The sequence below is a fragment of the Quercus suber genome, unplaced genomic scaffold, assembly GCF_002906115.3.
Source record: "Quercus suber isolate HL8 unplaced genomic scaffold, Cork oak 2.0 scaffold_141, whole genome shotgun sequence".
Classification (NCBI taxonomy): domain Eukaryota; kingdom Viridiplantae; phylum Streptophyta; class Magnoliopsida; order Fagales; family Fagaceae; genus Quercus; species Quercus suber.
In genome coordinates, this window is record NW_027069602.1 from 1,142,390 (window position 1) to 1,164,384 (window position 21,995).

At 36.4% G+C, this 21,995-nt stretch overlaps 1 protein-coding gene and 1 pseudogene across 1 annotated transcript; both read right to left on the bottom strand.

Annotated features, from left to right (window-relative positions):
• Positions 1–989: 989 nt before the first annotated feature.
• Positions 990–10,207, bottom strand: LOC112012636 (cytochrome P450 76T24-like; annotated as a pseudogene).
• Positions 10,208–16,246: 6,039 nt separating this feature from the next.
• Positions 16,247–21,743, bottom strand: LOC112039772 (cytochrome P450 76T24). The gene is made up of 2 exons (XM_024072677.2): positions 20,760–21,743; positions 16,247–16,993 (listed from the first exon to the last, which is right to left on the bottom strand). The coding sequence occupies exons 1-2, from the start codon at positions 21,657–21,659 to the stop codon at positions 16,388–16,390; spliced, it is 1,506 nt and encodes a 501-aa protein (XP_023928445.2). The 5' UTR covers positions 21,660–21,743; the 3' UTR covers positions 16,247–16,387.
• Between the last annotated feature and the right edge of the window lie 252 nt (positions 21,744–21,995).

Genomic DNA, 21,995 nt, shown 5'->3' on the forward strand with positions numbered 1-21,995 from the left:
GCGCTACACTATATTCAGGGGTTCAAGAAGTTTAAAATTACCAAAATTATATGTATAAAATATGTTTTTTTTTTGGTTAGTTTAATACTTTAATTTATTCTTAAAAATATTTTTGCACGCTCTCATTACAAGTATTTCCAATTCTAAATGTAAAGAGTAAGTGTTTGTGAATTGTGTCACTCTTTTTTATAAATTTATTTCTATTATATGTGTGAGTATGTTTAATATTGATTGTATACATTACTTTTTGTTATAATGTTATTTGTGTGAATTATGATGTATGTTGATGTATGTGTATACAATATAAATATAATATAAATTTATATAATTTAATAATTAGGAAATAGAGATGGTTTGTTACTTGTGTGTGTATTATTATCATATTATAATAACTTTTTGTTATAAAGGCTATAAAATTCAAGAAAAAAAAAATGTAAAGTTAGTAATTGTCCAAACATTTGATTAGTTAATTAAGTAGACACGTAGTGTATAATTTTATGTATAAATGAGTGTGGTCGTGTGCGTCAATAATTAATACAAAACTAATGAGTTTGGTTTAGTCATTTAGTTTAATTTTTTTTTATAAAAACAATAACAAATAGAAAATAACAACTGCATAAAAATAAAAGTTAGATAAACTTAACAAAATAAAATGGCCATATAGGCTCATAACTACCCATATTAGTAATAGGTACTCGTAATGAACTATCATATAACAATTTAAAATTTGAAAACTTGTAGAAGAAAATTGTAAAACTTTATGTATTAAATTTTTTTTTTGTCGATAATTCGATATATTCAAGTTCTTTTTTTATTAAAATTTTTTAGTGACCCCCCTAAACAAAATTCCTGGAGCCACCACTGGCATATAGTGATCTTTGTCATGCTTATTGCTTACAAAAAATCCTAACATATATTAAACGATCCTACAAACAGGCAAATATATTTGGCTACAAAAATAATAGAAATTATACCCTGATGGGAATAGCCTAGAGAGGCTCAGACCTATGTAAGATGATTCCAAAGGTCTTACTCATATCTATATCTTCTGGCTTCATCTCATAAGCAAGTCTCCAATGAAAGCAATGAACAAGATGCCAACATCAAGTGTACCATCTTGTTAGCTAATGGTAATCCAAGACAAATCCTTCTTCCAGCTCCAAATGGAATCAACTCAAAGTCTTGATCTTTAAAGTCAGTAGTGTGCTCTAAGAACCTTTCAGGCAAAAATATGTTGGGGTCTGTCCATATGCTTGGATCTCGCCCCATTGCCCGCACATTTACTAGAATTTGTGCATTTTTGGGCACAGTGAAGCCACACATTTCTACATCGGTTTCAGCCTTGTGGGGAAGTAGGAATGGTGCTGGTGGGTGCAAACGAAAGGTTTCTTTTACTATTGCTTGTAAAAAAGGGAACTTAGAAATGTCCAATTCTTGAACAAGACCATCCTTGCCTAGGACTTTTTCTAGCTCATCTCGGGCCTTTGCGATTTTTTCAGGGTTGTGAAGTAACTATGTCATTGCCCATTCAATTGTGCTTGATGTTGCAACAAATAAATCCTGATACAAAAATAGTGTGAGAGCTTGTTAAGAGCACTTGACTAATTTTACTATAAACTAATAAATACAGAAAGCAATACTCTTATCATTTGCTTTTGATAAGGTTAATTCTAACAAATTAAGAGTTAGGAGAACACGACTACAATAAAACTAGTGAATAAGCTACTGGTTTTCCGTCATTCCTTGGACAATATTCTCCCTCCCCCTTGCAATAGTATTTCAGAAAGAGCAATTAAGAATTATGATTAAATTAATTAGTTTCTAACCGTCTACGATTTTTAGACGAGTGGTAATTTATTTGTAGTATCAAGACAGATAGTATTAAGTATGAAATTTCTTAAAATTAAAGTCACACCATTGCCTAAAGGAAAAATGTTATACAAGTCATGTGTAATGAACTTGCTATTGATACTAGAACTTATTTAATTCTTTGGATGACCAAAGCATGGTTGAAAAGAAATATTATTCATGATGGTTTATACTGTCTCTAAAAAAAAAAAAAATTCATGATGACTTATAACTGCCTAAAAAGTACATCTTGGTACATAGTCTCAAGAGATGAGTTTAAAAGGCTTATATTATGGATTTCAATATCAGAAGCAAAGCTTAAGGAAGTTAGTCAATACTGATAGGCCACAAATGTATTGACTCCTTGTGATTAAACCAATTAATTAATTAGCTAAGTTATTAATTAATCAATTTAACATGCAAATGCGTGGTAGCATAAACAAATCACCAATAACCTAATAATGCAGTGGAAAATAAATGACACGGTGATTTGTTTACGAATGGAGAAAAACCTGACGGCAAAAACCCCACCGGGTGATTTTTAGGTTACCACTTTCGAAACTCCACTATTATCACAACAAGCGGTTACAAGTAAAGGAATCCCAAATACCTTACCAACCTACAGTTGAACCCTTACCCCAATACCCCATTGGACTTGTTCTGTAGTGACAGTTCCCCCTTTTGATGCACAGCTCCCAAGTACGTGACTAACCAATGTGCGGATCTCAGTACACAACTTCAATCACCAACTAGAAAGAGTTGTTGGCTGCAAAGTTCTTCAGTTCATTCACGATGAAGATCAAGAAGATGGTTGGTCACAAAATCCAAAGGTGCACATACACAGCAACTTCTTCAGAAGAGATGAACTAGGGCAAAACTTTGTCTCCAGTCACAATTTGCTTGAACAGAGTTTTCTTAATACTTGTGCAACTTGTGAACACTTTAATGACCCTTAAAACAATCATTTTATATGTTTAGGGTTAGAAGAAAAGAAGGCCCAAAGACATATTCACAGATCCCAAGAAATCAGATCAAAAAATCCGGTTTTATAAATCTCGACAGATAGAAGCTGTCGAGAAGCTATCGAGCAGGTGTCGAGCTTTAATGAATTTGCACTTCTTCAGCTTGTTTCTTAGACAGACTTGATGACTTCAACACTTGATCTTGAAACCTTGTTTCTCGAAGTGTTTAAAAACATCTAGAACTACCCAATTACAAGTTGAGTGTATTTTGTCAAAGGATTAGCCAATTACATAGAAGAATGACATATGTTCTCTAACAAGTAAAACCACATATGTCCTAACAATCTCCCCCTTTGGCAATCCATGACAAAACCACAACAAACAAATGAACATATGAGAGAAGTCATAAATCACTCAACTCATATTCACTTGTTGAATACAATAAAATCTATCCTAACACAAACTCTTGAAAAACTTTACAAGAAGAGAGTTTATGGCAAGTGGATTTTGACAACCTGTATTTCTAAAACACTTTTAAACAGAACTCATCAAGGCATCTTTGTGTAAAACAGAAATAATAGATGAATCATGTGTATAAAGATAGAAAAGAAACAATACATGAAAAGGTAAGTGAAAGAAACATACATCCACATATAAAGAATATAAGTACAATGTATGTAAAAACTGGTCACAAGACCTAATGTACAAGAACAATGTATCTGATAAGGTAGAAAAGAAAAAGATACATCATATCCTCATTACATCCCTCAAATCAACACTCTCCCCCTAACAAAGATATCCTACACTAACTTTCCCCTTAAGTATGACTATTCTCAATATCTAAAACTACTCCCCCTTTTTGTCACGAGTGACAAACGGTAAGAGTGTCAAGTAGACATCTCATCGGTAGAGCTAGCATCTTCATCATCATCCGAAGCGTCATTGTCATCACCATTATCATCATCATCCTCAACATCAAAATCAGAAACCACTGAAGGAGGCAATGAAGGAGTAGCCTTAGGAGCAAAACCACCCATAGTCGCCTGTCGTCATGCAATATGACCGACACGAATGTTCACTTGATACAACTCAGTAGATAGTGTATCAAGGCAAGCATCCATGCGCTGCAGCTGCACCATGATGTCTCCAAGTGATACATCGCCCAAGGAAGAAGAGGGAGCGGATGTGGATGGAGCTGAATGAGATGGAGCCGGACAGGAGGGAGGAGTGGAACCCAGCTATTGCAACCTAAACTGCGTTGCACTACATTTTACGGTAGCAGCGTCTATGGCACAAATGTGTGTGAAGTGGTCAGGCATAGGAAAAGGGACAGAAAAATGGCGTAAGATCCTCATGATAGCGGAAGGAAATATGAACTTATCACGGGACACCAAATCTAAATGAACATCTATAGTAGAGAGAATGAAATGAGAAGGGAAATATATGGTAAGATGCTTAAGAAGAGATGACAAAAATTGAGCACGAGGCTCTGTGATGGAGTTGTAGTGAGAGAGAGGATGGAGTACAAAAGTTATAATCATGTTTATGAAATAAAGGCCTTTAGCAAAAGAATTACATGGTGTATACTGACACTCACCCCAATCATCAGGGCGCTCACAAAAAGTAGCCATGAGCTCATCTTTAGACACAGTCTGCAGACGCTTACAACTAGGATAGTCAGGATGCACTATCCTAGGAACCCGAAGCACATTCGCAACAAGCTGCAGTGTGACAGGAATGCACGTACCTTGAACGCGAGTGAAAAAGAAAGGTACTGAACGATTAATCCTATGCATGTTAGAGTAAAACTCCTGAATCAGCACGAGAGGACAAGTGACCGGGACGTCACACAGTGACTCCCATCCCCGATTGTGAATGAAAGAGGGAAGGTCAGTGTCGGCGAAGTTGGCCAAAATGACTTGCGTTCCGAATGAACGCCTCGTCTAGAGAAGTTCTTCGAGAAAGCCTTACGAGCATCCTCATCATAGAACCGAATGTTAGAAGGAGTAGGATCAGAAGATGAAGATGTCCTAGAACGTAGAGGGTTCTGCGACAGAGCAGACTTACGTTTAGGTGTCATAGACACGACTAACGTAAATAAAGAGAGAGAAAGAGAGAGAGAGAGAGAGAGAGAGAGAGAGAGAGAAACACTCAGAAAAGTCCTAAGCAATTCAAATATATCAAATATTGAAAAGAGAGTACATATGCATGGGGAATGCATGAACATGTGACATGCAAAAAAAAAATTCATCATAGGCTCAGCCCAATCTAATCCTACTAGCACACAAGCATATTTCACACATCTAAATGCATGAGAATACCATTATAATGCAAATGTGATGCAATGTATGATTTTTGAAACACATTTAAATGAAAACCTAACCCAAAATTTCAAGAAACACTCAACAATTTTGAAAAACACCAAAAATTTTCAAAAATCCCAAAACCTAGGTTATAAAACATGAAATGCATGAAGAATGAAGTGATAAGAGAGCATACAAAGTGATTTGAAGTAAGGATAGGCCGAAAATTACGTGGATTGAAGGTTTTGAGTGAGAAAAGAGTGTTTGGGAGTGAAAAGAGAGATTTTGTTGAGAGAGAGATCAAGAAAAGTGAGAACTGGATCGTAGAAGGAGCTTATATAGGAACCTCAGTAAATCTCGACAACTAAGGTGTCGAGACAACTGTCGAGGTAGGTGTCAAGAAAATGAACTTTGACAGTTGCAGGTGTCGAGAGGTATCGAGGATCAAGAATCATCTTCAAGGAATAGAAGCTTAATTGATCCACCAGATATCGAGAAGGTATCGAGGAGGTAGGAACTTTATTGATCGATCCACCAGATGTTGAGGAGGTGTCGAGATTGCGATAAGAAAAAGGCTTGAGAAGCTCAACAAATAGCTAGGTATCGAGGAGGTGTCAAGCCAGCTTTTCAAAACAGTTTTTCGAGAAGAGAAAAACATAGACATGAATGCAACCCAACAGGCAACCCAACCAATGATCCAATCAACATATTATGCTCTTAAAAACATCTCTTAACAAGAATTTTAAGCACATGGATCCTCAAAAAAAAAAAAAAAAACACATATACACTAAACAAGTTTAACCAATTTTATTTTTAAAAAACAAGTCAAGATAGTTTAGTGAGCATACATTAGCACATGTAACACCTTTGTGATGGCCAAATCACATTGTACCTGCACATGTATCAAGAGTAACAAAGAATATTGCGTTTTGTGTGTGAAAAACATCGCAAGATTGCATATGTGTATACATATTATGACGATCTGAGATATAAGAAAATAACTTTAACTCACACACAATTATAACTGTTTGATGGGGACTATCACCTTTGAGGTATATCTTATAACTCTCACATCTCCTAGAATACACGCTTGCAATCATATTTAAAGCATCTTTGATCTTTTTGCTTTTTATGTTCTTTGCATATTTTTTCTTTTATTTAGCATATCATGCATGGGAATTTAAGAGAAAGAAAAGAAATACCCAATGATATTTGACATTCGAATTTTGCTATACACACAAATGTCATTGACACTACACTTTTGCTATGCCGAAGCATACAGGTGTCTTTCATGATTCACGGACAACAGTTGTGAGATGGTTATTTATGCATTTCTCTTAGGATTCTCTAGTCCTACTTGTCAAAAAGAGAGATGCTAGTGTTAAGTTCAACAGATGACTTAATCTTACTCATCATAAACAAGAGCCACAAAACTCACTTACTTAGTTGTGCATAGAGATGCTCATCTAAGCTACACAAGATGCAAAGTTTAGAAACTTTGTTTCAATGGCCATCCAAGGTACACAAGTATCAAAGTACATAAAACACACACTGTTTTTTGTATTTTTCAGATTTTTCAATTTTTTTTTTATATTTAAAACAAAATAAACAAAATTGAAAGCAAACACACAAAAATATGTTAAACAAAGCAAAGCATAAAACTAGACTGACTCAAAATAAATGCAAAACATACAAGTAATGCAACAAACAAAAACAAGAAGATAGAAGAAAGTGATGAAATCACTTAGAGTCCTTTTTTTTCCACACCTTGAAAGAACCTTTCCTTTGATTAAACCCTTGAACCGGCGGTGAGGGGGAAGAATTGAAACCGTTCAAGTTTGTAAAGAACATGAGGGCTTTGAGAAGATCACCAAGAGGAACAAGAGAGGATTGAAGCTGATTCTGGCTTCCAGATGCGATTATGTCGTTACTCTGTTGAGTGGCTAACCACTTATAACAATTTGGTTGAGTATGACCGGCAGCTCCACAATGATGACAGAGATGCTGCTTCTTCTGTTTAGACTTTTGAGAGTTAACCTTCTTAGTCCTAGGGTTTTTAACATCTTTTTTATCCTACTTAGGGGGTACTAAGATAGATTTACCCTTGTCTAAGTTCTCACTAGCTAATTCAGTTTTAGCATCAATATTCTCAATTTCAGTATTATTAGCAGGAGAAACAAAAACAGTAGCACTAGTAGAAGCAATATGAAAGGAAGAAAGATCATACCCTAAACCTGTTCGATCCGAAGCAGATTTCTGAATGCTGAGCATCTCATCAAGCTTTGCACTTGAAGTTCTCTCCAATTGAACTCTGACTTGAAACAGTTCCGCTTCAAGCTTCTTGGTCTTTTCAGCCAAAAAATTGTTCTCAAATCTCAGTGCGCCAATCGTTTGATTAGCTTCATCAATTTCATCAATCTTTTCATACTTAGAATCCACCAATTCTTCTTCTTCTTCCACGTCTTCAACAATCCCTTCAGTATGATTGATTATGGCAGTGAAGGCATTTAAGATTCCGTCATCCTTATTGTCGGAATCATCTTCAGGCTCAGTGTCACTCAAGGTTGCAGCAAGTGCCTTGCTCTTCCCAATGCTCTTGAGATATGTGGGGCATTCATGCTTCATGTGACCGAATCCATGACTTCCAAAACACTTTGGTTCTATAGGAACAGTGTACTGATCGCCATCCTTAGCATCTTTTTTCCCTTTGTCTTACCCCTTAGACTAAAAAGAACTGGATTGTTTGCGGTCCTTATCGAAGCTCCTCCCATTGGCATTCTTCATAAATTTCTTGAACTGCCTTGTAATGTAAGACTTCATCTTGGAATCTTCATCATCGGTAGACTTATCTGTGTCACCGCTCTTTGCCTTCAAAGCCATGCTCTTGCCTTTACCCGACTTGCCAATCCTAGATAATCCTAGCTCATAGGTCTACAAGTTTCCAACCAGCTCAGTCAAAGGAATCTTGTCAATATCCTTTGATTCCTCGATTGTTGTAATCTTTGCATGAAATCTCTCGAGTAGAGATCTGACACTTTCCTCACAATCTTGGATTCAGGAATGGTTTCCCCAAGATTGAAGGTTGAGTTCACTATATCCTTGAGCTTGGCATAGAACTCATCGAACGAGTCATCCTCCTTCATCTTTATTTCTTCAAAGCTTGTAGTAAGCCTTTGAAACTTTGAATCCTTGACAGCCTTTGTACCCTCATAGGTTGTCTGGAGGATGATCCATGCTTCCTTTGCAATTTCTGTGAAGGATATCTTCCTAAACTCCTCTTTGGTGACAGCACTGAATAAAGCATTCAATGCTCTGCTGTTGAAGTTTGCCGTCTTGATCTTTGCTTCATCCCAATTGACCGGCACTTCTTTTGGCTTGGTCCAGCCAACCTCTATAGCTTGCCATACTTTCTTATCTAATGATTGCTAGAAAGCTCTCATGCGTACTTTCCAGTATGCATAGTTAGTGCCATCAAATAAAGGAGGCATGATTAATGACAATCCTCTATCCATGACAAATAGGGGTCAATGGATCAACATAGTAAAGATTAAATCTAATCAAAGTGTGCATGCTCTGATACCATTTGATAGGCCACAAACGTATTGACCACTTGTGATTAAATTAATTAATTAATTAGCCAAGTTATTAATTAATCAATTTAACATGCAAACGCGTGGTAGCACAAACAAATCATCAATAACCTAATAATGCAGCGGAAAATAAATGACACGGTGATTTGTTTACGAATGGGGAAAAATCTGACGACAAAAAGCCCACCGAGTGATTTTCAGGTCACCACTCCTGAAACTCCACTATTATCACAACAAGCAGTTACAAGTAAAGGAATCCCAAGTATCTTACCAACTTACAGTTGAACGCTTACCCCAATACCCAATTAGACTTGTTCTGTAGTGACAGTTCCCACTTTTAATGCACGGCTCCCATGTACGTGACTAACCAATGCGCAGATCCCAGTACACGACTTTAATCACCAACTAGAAAAAGTTGTTGGCTGCAAAGTTCTTTAGTTCATCCACAATGAAGATCAAGAAGATGCTTGGTCACAAAACCCAAAAGTGCACATACACAGCAACTTCTTCAGAAGAGATGAACTAGGGCAAAACTTTATCTCTGGTCACAATTTGCTTAAACAGAGTTTTCTCAATGCTTGTGCAACTTATGAACACTTTGACGGCCCTTAAAGCAATCATTTTATATGTTTAGGGTTAGATGAAAAGAAGGCCCAAAGATATATTCACGGATCCCAAGAAATCAAATCAGAAAATCTGATTTTATAAATCTCGACAGATAGAAGCTGTCGAGCAGCTATCGAGCAGGTGTCGAGCTTTAATGAATTTGCACTTCTTCAGCTTGTTTCTTAGACAGACTTGATGACTTCAACACTTGATCTTGAAACCTTGTTTCTCGAAGTGTTTAAAAACATCTAGAACTACCCAATTACAAGTTGAGTGTATTTTGTCAAAGGATTAGCCAATTACTAGGAAATAGTCTGCAATATTAGGCTTTCCACGTAATTCCATGACAACACGTTCAAGCTCCTGGAAATCTTGACCCGATATATCTGAACTATAATGGGCCAAGTCAATGGAAAAAAAAGTGTTTGATATGACATTAAGTACTGTAATGAAGGCTGCTCGACCAATATCAACCACTTTCCCACCATTGCTACAACATTGGTTAACATGGTCAAGTAATTCTTGCACCTTTGGTTGTCGAAGGGCTTGTGTGGCATAAAGTTGTTGTGGAGCAAATATTTGCGTGGCAGAAACTTTCCTGAGGTTCCTCCAACGAGCCAATGCAGGCAACCACACTATTGAAACTTTGTGGTGGTCAAATACATGGCCAGTGTCCGGGATAGTTCGGCCGGAGAAGGGGTCCATAGGTTTTGGAGAGCTTGGCAACATCTTGATGGGGTTTGTCGCTCAACTCCAGGATGTTTCCGATGATTGGAAAAGGGTGGGGACCTGGGGGAAGTCTGGAAGAGCCAGACTTCCGGCCACCTAGAGCAGAGGTGAGCGTAGCAATGCATACCCACACGATGGGAAGTATTATCCAAAATGCTTGGTGGTGCATTAACTCGAATTTGCTTTGTTTTTCATGTCTTTGTACATTGTGAGATATAAGAAAGCAATGGGTAAAAGATCAGTCTTAGAATTGTGAAATCATTCTATAGGATTTGTATATGCGTTAAACTAGTAAAGGGAATTTTGAAGCACTTCACAATATTTTTTCAATGATAAGCTGTTACTTATTTTAATTTGAATCAATTATTGAAATTATTTTTTTACCTATCAATGGCTAAAATTATTTATTTTGCTCATAAAAAATAGTTAGTAACAATTTGCCACTTATAATATGTTGTGAAATACTATAAACATAACATTTCTCTTACAAATTAATATGAATGTCGTATGTGCAGTACATAAACAGACACATGAGGGCAGTAAATATGAGTTTTATGTGTGTAGTAAAAGACATGTGATGGACAAATAAACCATAGTGGGCCTAGAGCTCGTGTGTACGCTAACAATTAGGTGGCAATAGTTTTTTACTTTCTCAAAGGCCAGCGTTTGGAGTCTTATTGGAATTTGGACCACATATCATGCTTAAGAGGAACACCCTTCTGCTCCTATGAGAGGCATAGGAATCCAACAGGTGGAAGTAATAATTTTCCAAGGATTTAATACTTAAGCCTTGAACTGACTAATTACCAATCACTAAAAAAGTAAAATAAATAAAGAAATCTCAAATGGTCATTTACTATGTTGTCTAAGTAGTAACAATATATATATATATATATATATTCAGAAAAAAAAAAAGTAGTAACAATATATTCTTACCGGTACCACATTAGATTGTAAATTTTTTGTAATAAAATTTGAAATAACTTTAATATTTTTGTTGCGAAAATTATTGTGTACGCCTAGATCCTCAGGGGTATAATAATTTCTTGATGTTTGCAAGTTGCTTAACAATCACAGGGCTTAACTAGACGTTCCTGTCTTTTTAATTGTACCAAGTATTTCATCTTCAACTTTCTCAAAAAAAAAGAAAAGTATTTCATCTTCAAGGAATTTACTAAGAACTAAGAAAGTTACCAATACTTCGTTTTCATGCCAGATATTTTCTTTAGAAGGAAATCGTGTTATGTGAGAATGACTTGCGTTTTGGTTTTGTCTACGATCTAGGAAATGATATTGCAAATTTGTGTATATATATATATATATATATAAACAATTTTTATTTACAATAAAAATATAAGCCAACTAGAATATCGCCCCAAATTTTTTTTTCCTTAAAAGAAAGACATCCATATTTACTAGCTAGTTCACAAATATTAACGAAATCATAAACCATATACTTTCAATAAACGAAAACAAAAGGATTTGTATCCAACTATAGCTTGGAGTTTGGCACAAAGTTTGGTTAAAGGTATATTAAGGTCGGTGTCATTACTCATTATTCATTACCGACATTTACAATTGGACTCTGATTTTCTTTTAAAAAAATTGCATGTGTGTGTGTGTTTTTTTTTTTTTTTTGCATAGTAGTAACTTATTATCTTTCACATTCAAATTGTGAAGAAAGCTAACAAGCGGAGATGGAAGAGTTCAAAATGAAGAGAAATTGATTTTCTTGACTTTCTTATTCCATGCATGCTAGATTTTCAACTTGTAGGTTATAGCAGCTTCTTGGGGTAAAAACAAGGAGAATGGAAAATAGGGAGAGGAAAATATGATGGAAAATGCTATTTTTTCACTATTTGATTGAGGAAGAAAAAATAGGAGAGGCAGAAAACAAGGGAGAAAGTTTTCCCTCCCGGGCCTGCTTTTTTTATCTTCCCAAATTGGGAGGAAAATGGGGAGGGAAAAGTGCTATGAAATGCATTTTACACAAGTACCCTCTACCCCTCACTTTATTCATGACCTGATGACGTTTGTTTTTTCTCATCCTTATCACTTTACCTTCTCACAACACAACAACGTCCAGGTTCTCTTCTTTCACGTCTTTTTTTTTTCCCTTGTTTAATCAGCATAGCAACGTTTTTGTAGGCTGAATGTAGTGTAAATTTGCTGACCACGTTTTTGCTAGTTATAAAATCTTTTGCCCAATTAAATTCATATGTACACTATTGTAATTTTTACATTATAATAATAAAAATAAAAATAAAAATTTATATGTATGATGTTGTAAATTTTATATTATTTAATGAGTGCAAATAAATATATTTCTTACATATAATGTAATAAGGGTATAATAGTCAATTTATATAAATTACAATTTTTATCCTTCCATTTTTCTCTACAACTAAACAAAAGAGACCTTCGGCCACTTTTTCACCCCTCCAACCAAACACACAAGACGGAAAATCAAATATTTTCTATCATTCTACTTTTCCATCCTCCCACAATTTTCATCTTCCCACTTTTCTGCTCCTCCAACCAAACGGACTCTTAAAGTTTTGTCTGAATTGTCTCTATTCTTCTTTGTCACTTTGTGTAGTATAGGTTTGTCCTTCACGAGTTCTAGATATAGCCCAATTATTCTACCGTGTGCATGAAAGTGGATCTGATAGGTGTCGTATCGATCCAGTAAGTGTATAAGGCTATAAGCACTTTCAAAAAAAAAAAAAAATTGCATAAGCTAGAGAGCAAATGCAAGTGTAAGGAAATAAATAAATAAAAATCAAAGAGTGAAATAGTGAAGAGTAGTGTGTGCAGTAAAATGTCTATAATATTTTTTTTTTTAAGTATCAGTAAATAAACTTTATCGAGAAATTTTGTGTATTCTAGTTCTACTTAGAGTGTGGGGACAAAGTATTTGTTATTTTCTACTTGAGTGTTTAATTTATAATTCTAATAAAACTTCTGCAATCATAAATCTTAACATATATATTTTTGTACATATATCTAGTTTCACATATCACTTTGTTTCTGTTCGTCCAAATTGCCCAGGAATTCCTGGGGGCTAAAATATCACATCTAATAATTAGCATTGACGTTATTATAACAATCACAGTTGCATATAAGAGCATTGACATTATACGAATAAACACGGTTGCTTGGCCACCTTGTTTCTTAGCAATTATTATGTTATTTTTAAATTTAAGGTAAATTATAAAGTACACCCTTAAAGTTTTGAGGTTATTTAGATTTTACACTATGAAATTTACCTCCGTTAGCAAAAGCAGCCCCACCATTAGTGGTTTGCCGACATGTCCACATCATACTATCTCATTTGATAGTTGAACCAATTAAATGGTGACATGTGGCTTATTAAATATTCAGTGTCATTAACTAAACTTAAAATAAATTAAAATAAATCTTTAACAATATTTTCTTTTACAGATATACCAATTGTCGGGGACGTTTTTGTGACAATGACAAAAAATGCGAGAATGGCCCAAGTCTCTCCTTGGTTCTTTAGAAATGTTTGTTTGTGGAAAATCAAGCCTAAAATTCTAAATGTATAATAAACAAAAGGCTAATGGTGCTTTAACAAGAAAGAAATCAAAATGCCATAACTGAAATACAAGAAAATGCAGAAAAAGTACACAGGTCTGAAAATTTGACCCATAGTCAGCGAGAAGAGGAAATTGAGAGAGGTTGTGAGGAAGAGAGAGAAGGTTCTCTTGTACCCATATTTCCACCCCTAAACCTCAGAATTGTGAGAATGTTAGTTGACTAAATGGGCTTTTGGTCTTAAGTTTCAGCTCTAAGGGTAGAGCATGGTTGGTTGATTTTTGAGCTGAAGAGAGACTTTTATATTGAGTTTGGGGTGTTGCTAATGACTTGTTTTTGAGTAGTGGAAGAGGCTTTTATCCTTCATGATACTAATTTGGTGTTTTGGCTTGGGTTGCTTTTGTTTAGGGAAGAGTTTGGCATGCTTTTAACACAATTTTGGAAATAAAGTAGCTGACTCTATAAGCTATTGTTTCCTTATCATTGTAGGCTTTTAACAGCTGCATTTGGCGGCTACAATAGGCTAGCTAATTAGTTTAGGGTCAGCTGTGTTTTTTTGGGTGGAAAAGAAAATATGGTAGCAAAATTAGGTTATTCATATTTAAATTTTCGCAATAAATAATAAGATATGCTACAATTTTTTGAAGATCTTCATTAAATTAAATATTTGCAATCATCTACAATGAAGATTTTTTGAAGATCTTCATTCTTTATTATCTTATTTTATGAATCTAACTACGATGTTTAGATTACTTATTTTTAATGAATACCTTTTTAAACAGGAAAATAAATTAAAAAAAAAAAAGAACAAAATAGCAAAAGACATATGTCATCAAAGTTTCTATTAGATAAAATTATAAGTATAGAAAATTTAAACCTAATAAATTAGTATTCTCTAGGTAACAAATAGAACACCATATATCATCGTTCTAACTTTCCAAGCATGACTACCAGTATACCACATAAAATTCAAAGTACACTGAGAAATTTTTGGCACATTAAAATTTAGTAGGAGTATATTAGACATTGCACAATGGAATATTTTAAGAATTATAAGATTTTGTTAGGATTTAACTAAGAGAGAAACAATAGGGGTATATGCTCATTTATAAAATATAAATGATGATAAAAAAAGTTATAATAATAAAAAAGACTTATTGCTTCTTTTCCTCCTATGTTTACCTTTATTAACGTCTTTTCCTAGAATAACCTTAGCTTTGGAGCTAACAGTAACACTTGCTTCTTTAGAAGTCTCCTATGTTGAGTCAAGAGTCTTGCGATTATCCCAAAAAAGAAAAAATCCCCATGATAGTGTAACAATCATATGCTTATTCCTAAATTGGTCTCTTTTGCAAGAGTTTTCTTTTGTGTATTTGCTTTTCTCACTCTCTCACAAACTTTCTTTCTTCTTCACTATACAAATAATATAACATACTAATTACATACTTGTTTTCTTTAGCCCTCTGCTAATACTATTATTTTATCTAACGCAGTTTTTCCTCTAAACTGGATTGGAGGAGTCTCCTCTAATCTATTACTTTATCATTCATAAACACATTAATGTGTATAATTGAAACAAATCATATGAATTATTAGATAGATCATGTGACTAAAAGTACATATGGATCGTTTCATCAATTGTCAAGTAGTAACTTGTTCAAAAAAAAAAAAAAAAATTGCTACACAATGGGTTTGACAAAATTTGGTTCCAATTGGTTAGAACTTGAAATTTTTTCCTTATTTATATCAGATGACAACTACACCATTTTTCTAATTGGAAACTATTTACCTCCAAATTGGTTTGAAGGAAAATTCCTTCAACACACTATGTGGTGATTAATAAAATCATTCATGTATACTTTTAGTCACATAACATATTTGATAAGTCATTTAGCTTATTTAAGCGATACACTTAGATGGTTTTATGAATAGGTTTTGAACGAGATCCCTCCAATCCGAGATTGAAAGTTTATAGTGTGTCACATATCTATAGATCACTTAGCTTTCTCTTGTTTACCTAGTAGCTAACAGATCTGATGAACTTTCAACTATCGCATTATTATCGATACAGGGGATTTAAGGAAGCCAGTACACAGCATACATATAGGAAACAAGATCTGGCATTGATGTTATACTAGAAAGCCAAGTTAACCAACAATCATTGAGATAGCACGGCGTTTGGTTAGAACTTAAGGTATATAAGGTCAACATATTCTTATGAGTCTAATTTAAAATTTCACACGTGGCTTTGTTTCTGTCTGTCCATATGGCCCAGAAATGATTGAGGGTTAAAAGATCACATGATTCACATACAAGAAAATTGACTTTAATAGAATAAACATAGTCGCATGTCCACCCTTGCCTTTGAACAATTATTATATTACCTTTAAATTTCTTGTCACACAGCGTCAAGAAGTTTAAAACTACCAATGAAGTAATATAAGGTCAACATATTCTTATGAGTCTAATTTAAAATTTCACACGTGGCTTTGTTTCTGTCTGTCCATATGGCCCAGAAATGATTGAGGGTTAAAAGATCACATGATTCACATACAAGAAAATTGACTTTAATAGAATAAACATAGTCGCATGTCCACCCTTGCCTTTGAACAATTATTATATTACCTTTAAATTTCTTGTCACACAGCGTCAAGAAGTTTAAAACTACCAATGAAGTACGATACCATGCATACAGTGATCTTTGTCATGCTTATTGCTTACAGAAAATCCTAACATATATTAAACGATTCTACACACAGGCAAATATAATTGGCTACGAAAATAGTAGAAGTTATACCCTGATGGGAATAGCCCGGAGAGGCTCAGACCTGTGTAAGGTGATTCCAAAGGTCTCACTCATGTCTATATCTTCTGGCTTCAACTCACCCGCAAGTCTCCAATGAAAGCAATGAACAAGAGATGCCAACATCAAGTGTACCATCTTGTTAGCTAATGGTAATCCAGGACAAATCCTTCTTCCAGCTCCAAATGGAATCAACTCAAAATCTTGACCTTTAAAGTCAGTGGTGCGCTCTAAGAACCTTTCAGGCAAAAATATATTAGGGTCTGTCCATATGCTTGGATCTCGCCCCATTGCCCACACATTGACTAGAATTTGCGCATGTTTGGGCACAGTGAAGCCACACATTTCTACAACGGTTTCTGCCCTGTGGGGAACTAGGAAAGGTCCTGGTGGGTGCAAACGAAGGGTTTCTTTCACTATTGCTCGTAAAAAAGGGAACTTAGAGGTGTCCAATTCTTGAACAAGCCCATCCTTGCCCAGGACTTTTTCTAGCTCATCTCGGACCTTTGCCATTTTTTCAGGGTTGTGAAGTAACTCTGCCATTGCCCATTCAATTGTGCTTGATGTTGTGTCAACCCCTGCAACAAATAAATCCTGGTACAAAATAGTGTGAGAGCTAGTTAAGAACACTTGATTAAGTTTCCTATAAACTAATAAAGACAGAAAGTAATACTCTTATCATTTGCTTTTGATAAGGTTAATTCTAACAAAGAGTTAGGAGGACGCGACTACAATAAAAACTAGTGAATAAACTGTTGGTTTTCCGTCATTCCTTGGAAAATATTCTCCCCCCTCCTTGCAATAAGATTTCAGAAAGAGCAATTAAGAATTATGATTGAATGATTAAATTTATTAATTACCAACAGTTTATGATTTTTAGATAAGTGATAATTTATTTATAGCATCAAGGCAGATGGAATTAAGTATAAAATATCTTAAAATTTAAAGTCACACCATTGTCGGAAGGAAAAATATTATACAGGTCTTGCGTAATGAACTTGCTGTTGATAACACAACTTATTTATGATTGGAAAGAAATAATATTCTTGATGGCTTATATCATCTCAAAAAAAAAAAAAAAATCATGATGGCTTATTGACGGTACTGACGAACTCATTTACCGAAGACGACGACCATGATATCGACGAAGATATCCCTGGACGAGCATATTAATACCCACGTCATTGACGAAGGCAGGAAGGCCATTTAATGCAGCACAATTACACCCAGAACGGTTACAAAGTCAACTGTATGAACCGTTGGAACATATCAAAGCCACATTACACAGCACCAAACGTTACCAAGAGGAGCATTAAGACCTCCATAACTACCCCAACGGCTAGAAGCTATGAAAAGCATATATAAAGCCCACACGTTGCCAAGTACAAGGTACGCACACACATAGACACTAAGAGATCTCTTTCATTCTGTTCAATTACATTGTTTATTCCCAAGAGAGCTTCTTATACTGACTTTGGCATCGGAAACATTGTGGCAGGCACCACACCGGTGACCACCTCTAAGAGTACGTTCATACAGGCTGAGGATTGCTTCCATCTGACCAACTTGACTGACGAGCTTACACTTCATCAGTATAACTCTACTGACGAACTTATTCTACTGACAAACTTGTTCTACTGACGAACTTACACTTCATCAGTGTGGCGCCGTCTGTGGGGACGAAATTTTCGTGTTCAGACTTAAAAGAGTAGTTTCCAACCAACTATTACGATCAGATGGAGTCCAATCAAGATTCTGCAGCCTTGGCTCAACAGATCCAGGCTCTTGTAGCTACCGTCGAAGAACTTACCAAGCAAAATAAGGAAATGAAGCTAAGGCTTCAACAGGAGGATAATCGGTCTAAAGAGAACTAGGATGACGAGGGAGACAGCCACAGAAGAAGTGACCATCGAAGGCCAAACACTCCCGCCGAGCAAAATTCAGACCTTCTTCGAGAGATGAGGAGGGAGATGGACGAATTAAAAAGCGCCATCAAAGAGAAAACAGAACGAAGTGTGGATCGAATGGTCAGGGCAACAGATTCGCCTTTCACCACGACAGTCCTCGAATGTCCCGTGCCGTCAAAATTTCGGTTGCCGCTACTTGAACCATTTGACGGGCTCAAGGATCCTCAGGATCATCTTAATACCTTCAAGACGACACTAGGGCTTTAGCAGCCCCCAGACGAGATATTGTGTTGTTCCTTCCCTACCACTCTCAAAGGAGCTGCAAGGGAATGGTTCACAAAGCTGCCAACATCGTCCGTCGATAACTTTGAACAGTTGAGCATCTCCTTTTTACGTCATTTCATTAGAGGACAACGTCCTAAGAGGCCGGCGGATCATTTACTCATCATCAAACAAGGAGAGAAAGAAACCTTGAGGTCCTATGTGAAACGCTTCACTCGGAAAACCCTGGAGGTGGACGAAGCTGACGATAAGGTGCAGTTGACGACCTTCAAAGTGGGACTACGATCCAGGAAGTTCGTTTCTTCACTCGCAAAAAACCCTCCAAAAACGATGGCAGAGATGCTCCTGAAAGCACAGAAGTACATGAATACAGAAGAAGCACTAGCTGCCATGAGGGATGTGGAAAAATCAGAGAATAAGGAAAGGAAGGAGGACGAACGTAGAGGACAGAAAAGGGACTGCTCAGATCGTCGGTTTAGTGACGAAGGTGAGTCTAAAGGGGGTTTCTCCCGTCGGGGTTCTCGCTGTGGTTCTGTAAGCCCACATGAGAAGGACCTTACCGAGTCACCCACTACTTTGGACAAGGTAGCTATCACCTGGAAACCCTAGACGGACAGAGGCTCCCGAGGCCATGGAACATCGAGCACTTGAAGAAATACCACCAATAGATGTAACTAAAAATGTATTCGTCATTGAAATTAATAAATGAATTATTCAGCTAATGTCTCCATAACAAGCAGGACTGAGCAGCTACAAGTCTCAAAAATGACTAAGTAACAAGATTCCGCCTCGACGGATGTAAGTTACTGACGATGACAAAAATGGATAAGTAACAAGATTCTGCCTCGACAGATGTAAGTTACTGACGATGACAAGATCCCTAAATGGGTGTAAGTCACAAAAGCAAAAAATGGCTAAGTAACAAGATTCTGCCTCGACGGATGTAAGTTACTGACGATGACAAGATCCCTTGATGGATGTAAGTTTCTGACGATGACAAGATTCCTAGAAGGGTGTAAGTCACAAAAGCCAAAAATTGCTAAGTAACAAGATTCCGCCTTGACGGATGTAAGTTACTGACGATGACAAGATCCCTAAAAGGGCGTAAGTCACAAAAGCCAAAAATGACTAAGTAACAAGATTCCGCCTCGACGGATGTAAGTTACTGACGATGACAAGATCCCTAAAAGGGTGTAAGTCACAAAAGCCAAAAATGACTAAGTAACAAGATTCCGCCCCGACGGATGTAAGTTACTGACGATGACAAAATCCTTAAAAGGGTGTAAGTCACAAAAGCCAAAAATGACTTAGAAGGGTGTAAGTCACAAAAGGTATTGACGAAGATAAGGGGAGAAGTTTAGAAACAAAGGCTCAAAAAACTGAAAACTAGCGGGAAACCCAATGGTCACACGAATTGGAGTTATTTACAGCCCAAAACCTTTCACATTCTGCGGTCGTCATTACAAGTCACGACGACCACAGAATCGGGGGGCATTTGACGGTACTGACGAACTCATTTACCGAAGACGACAACCATAATATCGACGAAAATATCCCTGGACGAGCATATTAATACCTACGTCATTGACGAAGGCAGGAAGGCCATTCAATGCAGCACAATTACACCCAGAACGGTTACAAAGCCAACTATATGAACCGTTGGAGCACATTAAAGCCACATTATACAGCACCAAACGTTACCAAGAGGAGCATTAAGACCTCCATAACTACCCCAACGGCTAAAAGCTATGAAAAGCATATATAAAGCCCACACATTGCCAAATACAAGGTATGCACACACAGACACTAAGAGATCTCTTTTATTCTGTTCAATTACATTGTTTATTCCCAAGAGAGCTTCTTATACTGACTTTGGTATCGGAGGTATTGTGGCAGGCACCACACCGGTGACCACCTCTGAGAGTACGTTCATACAGGCTGAGAATTGCTTCCATCTGACCAACTTGACTGACGAGCTTACACTTCATCAGTATAACTCTACTGATGAACTTATTCTACTGACGAACTTGTTCTACTGACGAACTTACGCTTCATCACTTATAACTGCCTAAAGAGTATATCTCGGTACATAGTCTCAAGAGATTAGTTTAAAAGGCTTATATTATGGAATTCAATACCAAAAGCAAAGCTATAAGGAAGTTAGTCAATACCAGAAGCAAATGTTTGAAATCGTCGCGGCTTAAGTCTGAATTATCATCTTCAGCAAGATTGAGAAAGGAATCTAGTAAATCGTTTCTTGCATTAGAACCCTCTGAAGCTCTTAATTGTACTCGTTCATTGATGATTCTGTCAAAAATCTCGATCAATTTGCCATAATAAATCGCCATCCTTCGTCGTGCACCTTGTGGGTCAACTAAACGAAGTAATGGGAAATAGTCTGCAATATTAGGCTTTCCACCTAATTCCATGCCAACACATACAAGCTCCTGGAAATCTTGACCCGATAAATCTGAACTATAATGGGCCAAGTCAATGGAAAAAAATGTGTTTGATATGGCATTAAGTATTGTAATGAAGGCTGCTCGACCAATATCAACCACTTTCCCACCATTGCTGCAACATTGGTTTACATGATCCAGTAATTCTTGCACCTTTTGTTGTCGAAGGGCTTGTGTGGCATCAAGTTGTTGTGGAGCAAATATTTGCGTGGCAGAAACTTTCCTGAAGTTCCTCCAACGAGCCAATGCAGGCAACCACACTATTGAAACTTTGTGGTGGTCAAATACACGGCAGGTGTCCGGGATAGTTCGGCCGGAGAAGGCTTGGTCATTTTTTTGCAGTGCTTCTTTGGCAATGTCTGGAGAGGAAATGACTATGGTTGTTATGCTCCCAAGCTTGAGAGTCATAAGGGGTCCATAGGTTTTGGAGAGCTTGGCAACATCTTGATGGGGTTTGTTGCCCAACTCCAGGATGTTTCCGATGATCGGAAAAGGGTGGGGACCTGGGGGAAGTCTGGAAGAGCCAGACTTCCGGCCTCCTAGAGCGGAGGTGAGCACAGCAATGCATGCACACACGATGGGAAGTATTATCCAAAATGCTTGGTGGTCCATTAACTCGAATTTGCTTTGTTTTTCTTGTCTTTGTACCTTGTGAGATATAAGAAAGCAATGGGTAAAAGATTAGGCTTAGAATTGTGAAATCATTTTATTGTATTTGTACATGCCAAAACTAGTAAAGGGAATTTTGAAGAGCTCCACAACAATTTTTTCAATAGTAAGTTGTTACTTGTTTTAATTTGAATATATTATTGAAATTATTTTTTTGCTACCAATGGCTAAAATTACTTATTTTGCCCATAAAAAATAGCTGGTAACAATTTGTCACTTATAATTTGTTGTAAAATGTTATAAACAGAGATTTTTAGGAGTTGTATGTGTAGTACATAA